Source organism: Podarcis melisellensis (genome assembly GCF_964234715.1).
Source record: "Podarcis melisellensis genome assembly, chromosome: 5".
In the NCBI taxonomy this organism is placed as follows: Eukaryota; Metazoa; Chordata; class Lepidosauria; order Squamata; family Lacertidae; genus Podarcis; species Podarcis melisellensis.
Genome location: NC_138537.1, coordinates 40,186,284 through 40,197,380, shown reverse-complemented (window position 1 = coordinate 40,197,380; position 11,097 = coordinate 40,186,284). Strand labels below are relative to the sequence as shown.

General features: G+C 40.8%; 1 protein-coding gene across 2 annotated transcripts in view; it reads right to left on the bottom strand.

Moving 5' to 3' along the window:
- Positions 1–932: 932 nt before the first annotated feature.
- UGGT1 (UDP-glucose glycoprotein glucosyltransferase 1) overlaps positions 933–11,097 on the bottom strand; it is a 39,719-nt gene continuing 29,554 nt past the window's right edge. For both annotated transcript variants that reach the window (XM_081911531.1, XM_081911532.1), the window contains 13 exons: positions 10,277–10,466; positions 9,533–9,691; positions 9,108–9,193; positions 8,649–8,733; positions 7,577–7,665; positions 6,909–7,013; positions 6,333–6,417; positions 5,522–5,704; positions 4,804–4,964; positions 4,223–4,337; positions 3,158–3,274; positions 2,220–2,388; positions 933–1,856 (listed from right to left, as the gene is read on the bottom strand). In XM_081911531.1, the coding sequence (XP_081767657.1) occupies positions 1,831–1,856; positions 2,220–2,388; positions 3,158–3,274; positions 4,223–4,337; positions 4,804–4,964; positions 5,522–5,704; positions 6,333–6,417; positions 6,909–7,013; positions 7,577–7,665; positions 8,649–8,733; positions 9,108–9,193; positions 9,533–9,691; positions 10,277–10,466 (1,570 nt within the window). In that variant the 3' untranslated portion in view covers positions 933–1,830. The remainder of the gene's footprint in view (positions 1,857–2,219; positions 2,389–3,157; positions 3,275–4,222; positions 4,338–4,803; positions 4,965–5,521; positions 5,705–6,332; positions 6,418–6,908; positions 7,014–7,576; positions 7,666–8,648; positions 8,734–9,107; positions 9,194–9,532; positions 9,692–10,276; positions 10,467–11,097) is intronic.

Genomic DNA, 11,097 nt, shown 5'->3' with positions numbered 1-11,097 from the left:
TACGGGATCCTTGCTACTGCTGAGCAATTTATTTGGTAGGCATGGAATCCCCAGCAGGGGTAGGGATGTGAGACCAGGTCTACCTGTGGACTTTCAGGATGTTGTGCTTCCTACACTGTGCCTGGATCTGGAACGCTCTGATCTGGACCCAGGTAAGCTAAGGGAACTCATATGGAAGCTGCTGGATGTTGAGTATCAACATGATGTTTTTTGTCTGCTGCCCATCTATGTGGGAAGCGGCTGGTGTGTTCAGTCCAATATTCTCTTCCCCAGCTGATGGGGAAGGCAGAACCAGATGTCAGGACAGAGGGGAAGATGAAGGAAGAAGCTGCTCTCTAGTCATCTTAAATTTATTTAACCCCCATTATAATTTCCCTTCCCCAACCATCTGGTCGCACTGAAATAGTGGGGGGAACAATAGCAAGTACTCAGGGAAAAAGTGAAAAAAGGTGAAATCCGAAGACAGAAGATGAAAGAACTCTGAAAAACACCCTGCTTCCTTGCTATGAGCCAGGGCCAGTCAGGGAAGAGGAGCTTCTGCCCTTAGTGAAGTTAAAAGAATGACCTGGTTTGATAATTTTTGTGGTGATTTGACAAAATTTTTACAATCACAAATGGCTGTTTAGTACATCTCAAACATGGTGGTTTTGTGCCAGACTTGCCTACTTCATATGAAATGGAGATTGTGGCGGTGGAGGGAGAGTTATTGGAGATAGAAAACGAAGTAAAGTACAAGGTTGGTTATCTCCTTCAAAGGTCAGTTTTCTAGAGGGAAATGTTTTCCGCAGCTGGAAACCTGGCCCAAACAGAATTTGGAAAGTGTGAAAGCAAGAGAAGACTGACATTTTATAGTAAGATGCATTTAAGGAAAAACTGAAATGAAGCAATTAGGAAGGGCATGGAGCCCACGAGAGGAGGATTAGAGTGTAAGATTTAGGAACTCTAAGGCTTTATTGACCTGAAATCACTCGTGTTTGAGGGAAAATAAACTTATGAAACTTACAAAATCAAAAAGCTTCCACAGTTTTGCATAAACAAAAGTACATTCATGAGAGCCACAAATTCACAGAAGTCTTAATGCCCTACTAATTTTGCAGTCTTCAATAACAACTCTCTTAGGTCTGCAATGAAAAAAATATTAGATGCCACACACAGTTTGCTTCATTAAAATATGCATTCATTTGTAATGTATATTTCTTGAAGTTGGCTGGGTTGCTTTGAAATTTTGCCTTACAACAAATGAGTTATTCACAATGCATTTTAAATAGAAGGAACTGTAGTTCTTCCAGAACTGAAGGTGTAATTTTCTTTTTTAAAAAAACCTGAATCCGTTTGACATCTATACCTGTGTAATTCGATTCAAGGCATGACAACAAGCCCTGTTCAAACCTGAAAGAGTTGGCCCTACCTCAATCCACAAAGGAGGGCAGTGCCTGTGTATTCTCAAGGTTTTACCCTCTCAGAGTAATACCTTTCTTCTGGGCTCCTGAGAAAGGCAGAGGTGACCCAGAATCTCGATGTCCAGTGGTGCAGTAGCCAAAAAATAGATGAAGAGACTTGCTGCTTTTCAGCATACATGAATCATTTACAAAACTGTATAGTCCTCTGTGGGCTCCTCCATCTCTTGCAGGCATAAAGAAAGATAGTTCCGCTAATCCCAATAATCCAGATTCTATTCCATCAGCCAAAATCAAATTCGAATCATGTGTAATACAGCTTGTCACCCTCCCCTTCAGTTTTTCTTAGCAGTCTTGCGAACATACTAGAAAAAACTAGCATTTGATAGAAAAATTGTCTATGAAATAGTCTCACATGGTGGGTCACCATAGATCATAATTCCATATGCGCTGCCATTTCTGTGGAAGAGAAGTGGAGAGGGGGAATATGTATGAAAGTTACATAACCATGACTTTAGAACCACTTTTTAAAAAGCAGTTAATATACTGATTTTCCAAAGGTCAAAATAACTGAGGGACTGACTACCATTTCTTCTAGTGCAGACGTCTCACCTTTGGCACAATAAAACCTGCATAGTCAGTTATCACAGGTTGAAGTTTAAATGGCTCACTATAGTATATTTTCTGCATTTATGCCTTAAAATGGTCCAATTTGAGCTTTTGTGTCTTAGGAAATGGGCAGACAACTCCATCAGCAGGCACACCTGACCTCAGTGTACAGGTAACAGCTGCATCTTAAAAGCAGTGAGGGAAACCAATTACCTTCTCGACTTTGTGGTTTAGTTTCATTTGTCTCAAAAAGCGCTCCCGATTCTTTTTCTTCGTGGAAACGCCTAAAAAGCTGCTTAATTTCTTGATCGTAGTCCTGCCACTCAGGGACGATTCTCATCGCCGCCTGCAGCTTTGGCTCTTTGGTCATTGGGTTATTGCACTGCAACACAACACATAAGTCATTGCCAATAAATCTGTGGCCTTTCATACATACAGGGTAAACTTACTGAACAGTGCCTGTGTAGCTCAAGCCCTGAATATGATTGGACAGCGAAACTATGCTGCTCATTCTATTTTAATTTCACTGTTATTGGTCTGATTCACATGCCATGTTAAAACCATAGTTAAAGCAAACTATGGTTTAATAGGAATACCTGGCGTGCTGGGAAGCAAGTCAGAGTCTGGGCTTGAGCTTGTGGTTTGTTTCTTTCCAAACAAACCTTTGTTACTAAATTAAACCATAACTTGTATTTAAATATGGTCTAATGTGATATGCGAACCAGGCCACTAACAACAGTTGCAGTTTTTCCAATTTAAACACTGTAGAGTTCCACAAAATTTAGGGGATGGGTCTGAGATCCCTGAACATAGTTTCAAACATATGCATTGCTATGCCAGGTTGCATATGGTCCACAATTGTGAAGCACTCACTGCCAGAAGGCAACAACTTTACAAAGAGGTCACAATTGATGCTTTTGGTCCCCAGGCCAGTCTTTGGAGATTAAATTACCTCCTGGGAATGCAAAATCTGAACACAACACCCCCCTTATTTAACTTATGAAGTTTTTCTTTGAAAAAGTATGAAAGCAGGAAAGCTAGAGAAAGTACCCTTACTGCTGTGATAAAATTACAGAATTTAAACACACTGAAATCTTACTGATATGTGGCACGTGCCCCTTCCTGCTTTGTTGTGTACAAAGGAGTCTTACCAGATCAATGGTTTTTGCTCTTTTCTTCGAAGCATCATCGCACCACGTTTCACACCAAAGCCACTCTTGCGGGAGTGATTTAATGGGCACCTGATGGATCATGTTGTTTGGCAAGTCCTTTTGGAAGGAAAACAAAATTGCAGTTCTTTTAACCCAGTAATCATATGAAAACTAAGAATAGTGCAGGCACAAGAAATCCTGGAAAAGCAAGCATGAACACAAACAAACAGCCCTCCAAACTTTAACAGCAAAAACATGACCAAAAAAAATTATACGCTGGAACACAAATCTAGCTGAGATCACCCCATGTGGTTTTCAGACCATAAAAGATTCATGAAGAAGAGACAAGAATGATGGATTACAGTTATAACAACATGAAGACATTGGACAGAATGAGAATTTGTAAGCCCTCAGTATCTAGCTGTTTTTCTTTTTCAAGCCTGGCAACTATCAAACCATAAATTATTGGCTTTTAAAAGCAAAGAGCTCTAGTTCCGTCTAAGTGACCACGTTTCCTCCTGTCCCACAACTGATACACTTGGTTGTCACACCGGTCCTAGAGCCCACATGCCACAGAAGGTCCCTTCAGTTTATGGTTATTGAGTTCCACTTGGCCATTCACCTGCCACTAGTGCTTTATGTGTCCTATTTTGCCTCCATACCAACCTCAATATGTGTCCTCCCGCCATCAAGCACCCATCTTAATTACCGTATTTTTTGCTCTATAAGACTCGCTTTTTCCCTCCTAAAAAGTAAGGGGAAATCTGTGTGCGTCTTATGGAGCGAAGGCAGGCTGCGCAGATATCCCAGAAGCCAGAACAGCAAGAGGGATCGCTGCTTTCACTGTGCAGCGATCCCTCTTGCTGTTCTGGCTTCTGAGATTCAGAATATATTTTTTCTTGTTTCCCTCCTCCAAAAACTAGGTGCGTCTTGTGGTCTGGTGCGTCTTATAGAACGAAGAACACAGTACCTATGTGCTGACCCTGCAGCTTTCCAAAAGACAGAATTAAGTTGTTTAAAATTATTTTAAAAAACACAAAACTGTAATGAAAGCATAACAAGTACCTGATCAAGGTTGGAGAGACTGTTGGGATCCTGGCTCAGGCCTTGATATTGTCCTCTAAGCCGATCCCCAGCAGCTATCTTCCGGAACTTCTTCAAATCCACAACATAGAGAGCACTAAGAACAAAGAGAGCAACTGTTTCACTGACTGCTACCTTAGGCGGTAAAATGCAAAATGCACAGATAATATTCTCAAAATAAATATATCACAAGCAGGCAAATTGGATGAATGTTCTAAAAAACAGAATGCATCACATTAATCTATTTGCGTTTGTTCCTGTCAAAGGTAAACCCATATGTCTTATGATAAATTAACCTATGACAATGAAGATTTTGTGTCTACAAAAGGAAAGCATACAAGAAATAGACTACTATTGTCTAAAATGTCAAATGGGCACTCTTCATTTTGTGATGGAACTTCCAATACAAGAGGCACAAATCCTACACACAAACACATGTTTTCAACACCATTTCACCATCACTAGACAGCAGCAGTTGGATGATGCAGCGCTTTCAAGTAGTACTATAAAAAAAAGCAGAAGCAAACAGCAGCACAGTATCAGGAACAACAAACTTCTATCACCTGATGTGGTATTTTCTTCCTGCCAAGTGACTTGCCCAGTATCCTGACTTCCAGAATCTGTATCCATCCATCTCTCTGCGACTTTCACAGAATGGTGTGTAACCGTAAGGGGCCCCGTCCAAGTTGAAATCTCTTAGCTCCTTGAGGTCTGTACGCACAATCTAAAGAAAAGTCATTCATACCCCACTTTCAATTTCAGTTCTGTTGAGAATGTGGGACTACAACCTCCAAAAGTTATGAGAGTTATTAACTAAAGGCCCATCAAGATTGACAGGTGAGATACACATGACAGTCCTGGCTTCTCAACTTCGCTTTCATCTCCACTACCAAGGCCACTGCCATAGATGGGAACAACTCCAGACCCGCTTTACCAAATCAGGATCTGCCCTCTGTTTCTCTGACTGAACATGACCCAAGATGGCAATGAACTCTTCCTTCCCTCCTCCTGGGAACTGTACAGCCTCCTTCCACCATCCTAACATGGGCTCTGGGTGGAGAGAAAGAGCAATCAGCCACAAGCAGATGTTGGTAGAGATATGGGATAGGCCTAACATCTGCTGAAGGCACAAAACTTGCTCTGTTTTGCCTCCCAGAGCGTTTATTCCCTGGTTGCTAATTTCTCCATTTTACTGCACTTTTCTGAGAGTACCCTCTTGCATGTGCCAGCAAAGATGTATGGCACTGACCTGGTAATTTTTGAAGCTTGAAGACCACTTACCTGGTCAGCATCTACAAACAGGAATTTATCAACAGCAAGGGGGAACAGCACATCCAGAAAAAGAATTTTGTAGCCCCAGATGATGCGCTGCTTCTCTGTTTGCTGGTGAAGCCATCGTGGCCATTTGTACTGGACTAGTTCATACTGGAAATTGTATTTTTCAGCCATATATGGGATGAATTCCTGGAACAAAATAATGCTTTGTGGTACCAACAGTTTCTGATACAAAATGATATTTAAAGTACAGTCATACCTCAGGTTACAGACGGTTCAGGTTGCGTTTTTTGGGGGGGTTGCGGACCGCCAAAACCCGGAAGTACTGGAATGGGTTACTTCCAGGTTTCGGCAATCGCGCTTTGTGCATAAGTGCCGCATTGCAACCCGCACATGCGCAGACGCGCCGCTGCGGGTTGCGGACGCTGCAGGTTGCGAACATGCATCCCGAACAGATCACGTTCACAACCCGAGCGTCCACTGTACTTTATGCTTATAGCAACACAAAAACAAAACCCAATAAAAACCTTAAAGGAACCAGATATTTATTCCTCCCCGGGCTGCTTTGGGAGGAAGAGCAGGATATAAACATGACAAGAAGCATCTATTGTCTCTTGTATATTTTAAATGCTTTCTTGTTTTTGAGAAAATAACTTAAGAAATTTAATAAATAAAATTACTACCACTAATCTCTCAATGATAAAGGTGCACGTGCAAGTAGCTGAAGATACACAGAAACAGACATAGTAGAGGGAGAGGGGCTGGGAAGCTTCGGGCTTCCAACAAATAAAATATAAAGCAAGTTCTTACAACAAACCTTAAACGTAGGTGACAAATAGTTCTTCAGGAACCAGAACTTCACTGGAGTTTGTGTGTGTTTCAGCACAGATAGCATCATTATCCTGTTAAGGCAATAGACAGGCAAAGGTGATTTAAAAATAAATAAATAAATCTAGAACTAACCCAAATTAGCAGCGTACAGTGTCCTGCTCTCACATCTCGCTCCTTCAGGAAATTTGTATTCATGAAATTACTGATGGCACCACGAGAAGATCAATATTATATGACCCTTGCTATATCAGCATACTTTGACCAATTGTATCTTAATAATACATACCACAAGGCAAGTTATGTGTTGTTTTTTTTTGGTGCTGCATTATGGCTATATTCATACAGGGGGGGAAACCCACAAGGTTTTTAGATATATGGTCTTATATTCCAGGTACACAGAACCATAGAGTTGGAAGAGACCCGAAGGGTCACCTACTCCAACCCTCTGCAATGCAGAAATGTAGCCTATAAAGGTTATCTACAGAGTCTCTTAAACTGTGGTTTACAAGTAGTAGTAATATGCTTTCCAATTTGAGTCATGCACTACTGATTCTAGACTAACCGGAGAAATCTCTCATATAGATGCCCTGATGCCACAGAAAATATGTTGATCACATCATCCTTTTCCTGCTTCACCTCTTCTTTCTTCTGTCCGCCCGTGAAGCCCCTTAAAAAGGAGGGGGGGAGAGCAATGTTTATACTGCAACATCACATAAGACAGCCAGGTTTACACTTCCACTCTATATTCTCCACCTAACCAACACTTGTTGGGACTGTAGCAGGCATTGCCTGCCTGCCTGGGATGCTTCATATTATCATAACCTCAAGATGGGAAACCTAAAGACAGAAAATCCAGCCTCTTTTGAATGTGAAACATTCCATTCAAAAACAAATGCGCTGATTTCATAGAACTTTCCAATGGAAGCTCCTGCCACCAAACGTTAATCACACTCGCTGAAAAAACAATGAACAATTCTGCAGACAGCATTACAACTCTTCTCAAATTTATTCACATTTGATTTAGTGGCAAAGCAATACCTACTCCTATGAAAGGATGGCATCAAGTCATTCTTAATCAAAAAATTAAAAAGTACTCTAAATTTAGTGATGTGGTATTTAATTATAACGAGACACATCAGGATTATATGTATTCTGTAGCAGCTACAAGGATCAAGGAATCTTTCAGGTTAGCAAACTTGAAAGGCAGTGAATGAAGACAGCCATGCCCACCATTTAAGAGATTCCCAAAATCCAGATTCGTTTTCGTTTGTTCCATCACTTAGCAAATCTTCATTCAGCATATCCAATTTCTTCTGAACCTGTGAAGAAAGAACAGTGAATTAGCTTAAGCTTCTTACTAAAAGCTTCTTTTGAAACACCATCTGGCTTGATACATTTTGTGTTTTCCCCCCAATTAGAATTGTGCCACACTACCAAGTAAATTGTAGACAATGACACCTTGAGGGGCAGGGAGGATATGTTTGACTAAGAAATCTCAAAATGAAATTCCAGCTAGTTCTTTGGCTTGAAGGAAAGGTGAAACATTCAATTCGAGTAAACTGCATCTCCTACAATATCACTTCCGGATTACCTCGCATGATGAGAAATACTAGAAGAAAAGATGGGCGCACTTCCTCTTTAATATATGTCAGGGGTGGGGAACCTGTGACCTCCAGGACTGCAGAGCCTTTCATCCCTGATCTCTGACCACGCCAGCTCGGGTCGAAGGGATTTGGAAGCCATCATCTGGAGGGCCACAGTCTCCCCATCCTTGATGTATACAAGTAAACTCAGAAATGCAGGTTTGGCAACTATATTCAAACACAAAAGGTTATTAAATATATTCTAGGACTTGCAGTGTGTAGTTCTGTATATATAGGCCACCCTTCCGTTTGCATCTTTCCCTACCCCCTCCTGTTCATGGGGTGTGTGAAAGCTTGGTTTCCAATGACCCCTTCTCCATATCAGCATCCCATTCTGTGAGTTGGCAGAGCATTTGTAGGGCAGATGCTCCTACCTAACAGACAAATAAGGAGCCAAATGGAGCTTCCTTTTGCTCTTCTAATAAGCTGGGAAGTATAAATTCTAGGAAGAGGTGTTGCATTACGGATGATTATTCAGATGTTGTCCCATCTCCTAACTTACCCGAAACTTTAAAGGATTGCATTTCTCTGTTTTGTCCAGAAAGCCCTCTATAGGAGGGCAAACATTGTCATATTTTTTTATAAATATGCGGTGAGTGTGTGCATTTAAACAAATGTTGCTGTAATTACTACTTTTATTGTGTCTTTTTCAAACTCACCTTCACTTTAATAATTTTGCTCTTGAAGTTGTTGATAACAACAACAACATCACTGGCATCTGGTGGAGAATCTGTACCATCGTGGCTAAAATTGATCAGAATAATTAAATTAAATTAGCTCAATAATCACTGTAGGAGGAGTGCTGTTTTGTTACTAGTTCTGCTAATTCTTTCCTACTTTTCATCATGAACCTATATCAAACAATGCTTTTCCTTCACAGTACGCCTCCCAAGTATTTCAGAAATAAATATAAACTGAAAACATGAAACACATTTCACACAATTCCTAATTTGTTAGCTTCGGGAGGTGAAGAGAACCCAGATGTGAACTCGTGTATTGCCAAGTAAGAGAGAAAAAAACCCTGCTCAACACAATGCCATGCTGAAAGACCATACTAGCCCAAATGGATTTTAACCAAAAACATACAAACCCAAGAGTTATGCTTTTTACCACCTCACCTGTAAATTCTGTAGATATCATCAGACCTTCCCTTTCTAAGTCTCAGGAACCAGGAACCAGGATTGGCTTTCAGCTGGAAGTAGCCCTGTGAAGGGAAAAGAGAAAAGACAAATACGCGTGATAGATAACTTGCTTAGTACTGAGCATCACATCAAGATGAGAGAGAATAAAATGCTTCCCTTAATTAGCAGTGGTTACACAGCAAACAAGCTCCCGAGAATATGATGGCCAACCCACAATCAGAATGCTCTGTTAACTCTGTCTTCAAATTAGACCTTAGGAATTAGGCACTTCCAACACCAGAAAATTTAGGCTTGCCTCTTCCCATATTAAAAGCATAAGTCACTTGAGTGGCCAATTGGAGCACTCAGATCCGTTTCAACAGGTTTTCCACTTTAATTCAGTGAGGAAAATAGTCGCTTACTAAATTGGCCATAACAATGGTGTCGACAACCACGGGGTTTGTTGATGTTCCCAGTGTGAACTGGAGCCCTCGCGGGGGCTGCCCTGTCGTGATATCATAGCAGTGCCCTTCCAAAAGGAGGTGCTCTAACTCGTACTCAGCTGCCACAACACTCTCCACCTGGGAAAAGGAAAACCTATTTTTTAAGCAGTCAAGAAACATAACAAGGTAAAAGCTGAGGCTGGTGGCAGATAAAGTCCAAGAGCACCTGGAGGTCCCCAGGGCCCCCACCCCTTTCTTAAAACTAATACAACAGCAGCAAAATGGCTTATTAATAAGAACTCCCATATGCATGGTGAGGAAACCTCATGCAAGAAAATGATCTGCACTGATTTCAACTGAGCACAACTGGCTTCAGTTGTTTGTGGTTCTTGCTGCTATCAGGCAAGGCACAGTGGTCTGTCCTGAAACAAACAAACAAACAAACAAACAAACAAACAAACAAACAAACAACATTTGGCAAAGGGAGGAGTGTGTTTGTGCAGTTTGCTCTCCAAATTTAGCCGCACCAGTTAATTAGAGCAATTTTAACCTGAAATTAAGGCTAAAGTTGATTAAATGGTTTTGTTTGCAACCCAGCCAGATGCATGGGGTATAAATATTTTTATTTATTATAATTACTAGTAGTAGTAGTAGTAGTAGTAGTATAAATTCTGAAATATACCCTCCTCTTCAGATTGGGACACACACATTGACTGGACTTACCTCCGCTAAATAAATGTTGTCAAGATCATACGGTGTCCTTACTGACTCCACCATCCAGCTCTCAGGCGTGTTTAGATTCAAAGTAAACAAGGGGGACTGGGGCATATCCAAGAATTTGGCTACTGGGCCAGGAACGAAGAGTTTCTCTGCACTGAAAGTTATTTCTGGCTCCAAAACGTAGCGATAAAAACTAAAATTTAAAAATGACAAGTATCAGAATGTTTTAATCTCAAATCCTGCAGGTGTCACAGTCAATTGTCTTTATGTTATGCCTTTCAAATCTGTAACCTTGATAGCCTCTGCATGCCTAGCATTTAAGATACACGGCTTTGAAAAAGCATACTGTTGGAACCCCACAAGCAAACAACCTTCTAGGTTCTGGTGCTTGAAGATGTGCCTCAGCTTTTCCTTTTCCTAACAAAACTCAAGCCAAGCATTTTAAAAAACTATGCACCTCTCATATTACTCATTCCTTTCTTCGCCTTTCTGTGCTTCTATTAAAAACAAAACAATGACTGGGGCGTAAAATAGAGAATTGAATTCCTATGTTAGCAACAACACCAAAGCATCAGAAAGTAGAAGACCGAAATGAGTCAGAAACTTCACTCTCTTTCAGCAGTCTCCTGAAATGCCATCCTGAAGATTGACATTCCATTATGCACAAAAAAACTGCAACATGAAGAGAAAAGTCCCAACCCCCATTGCATGAACCTTTATTGTAATAAGGATTAATTTTCGTAATTTCTGCAGATCTACTACAAAGCTGACAGAACATAGGATGGCTTTTATCACTGAAAAGAAGCCTAAGATCACAAAACAAG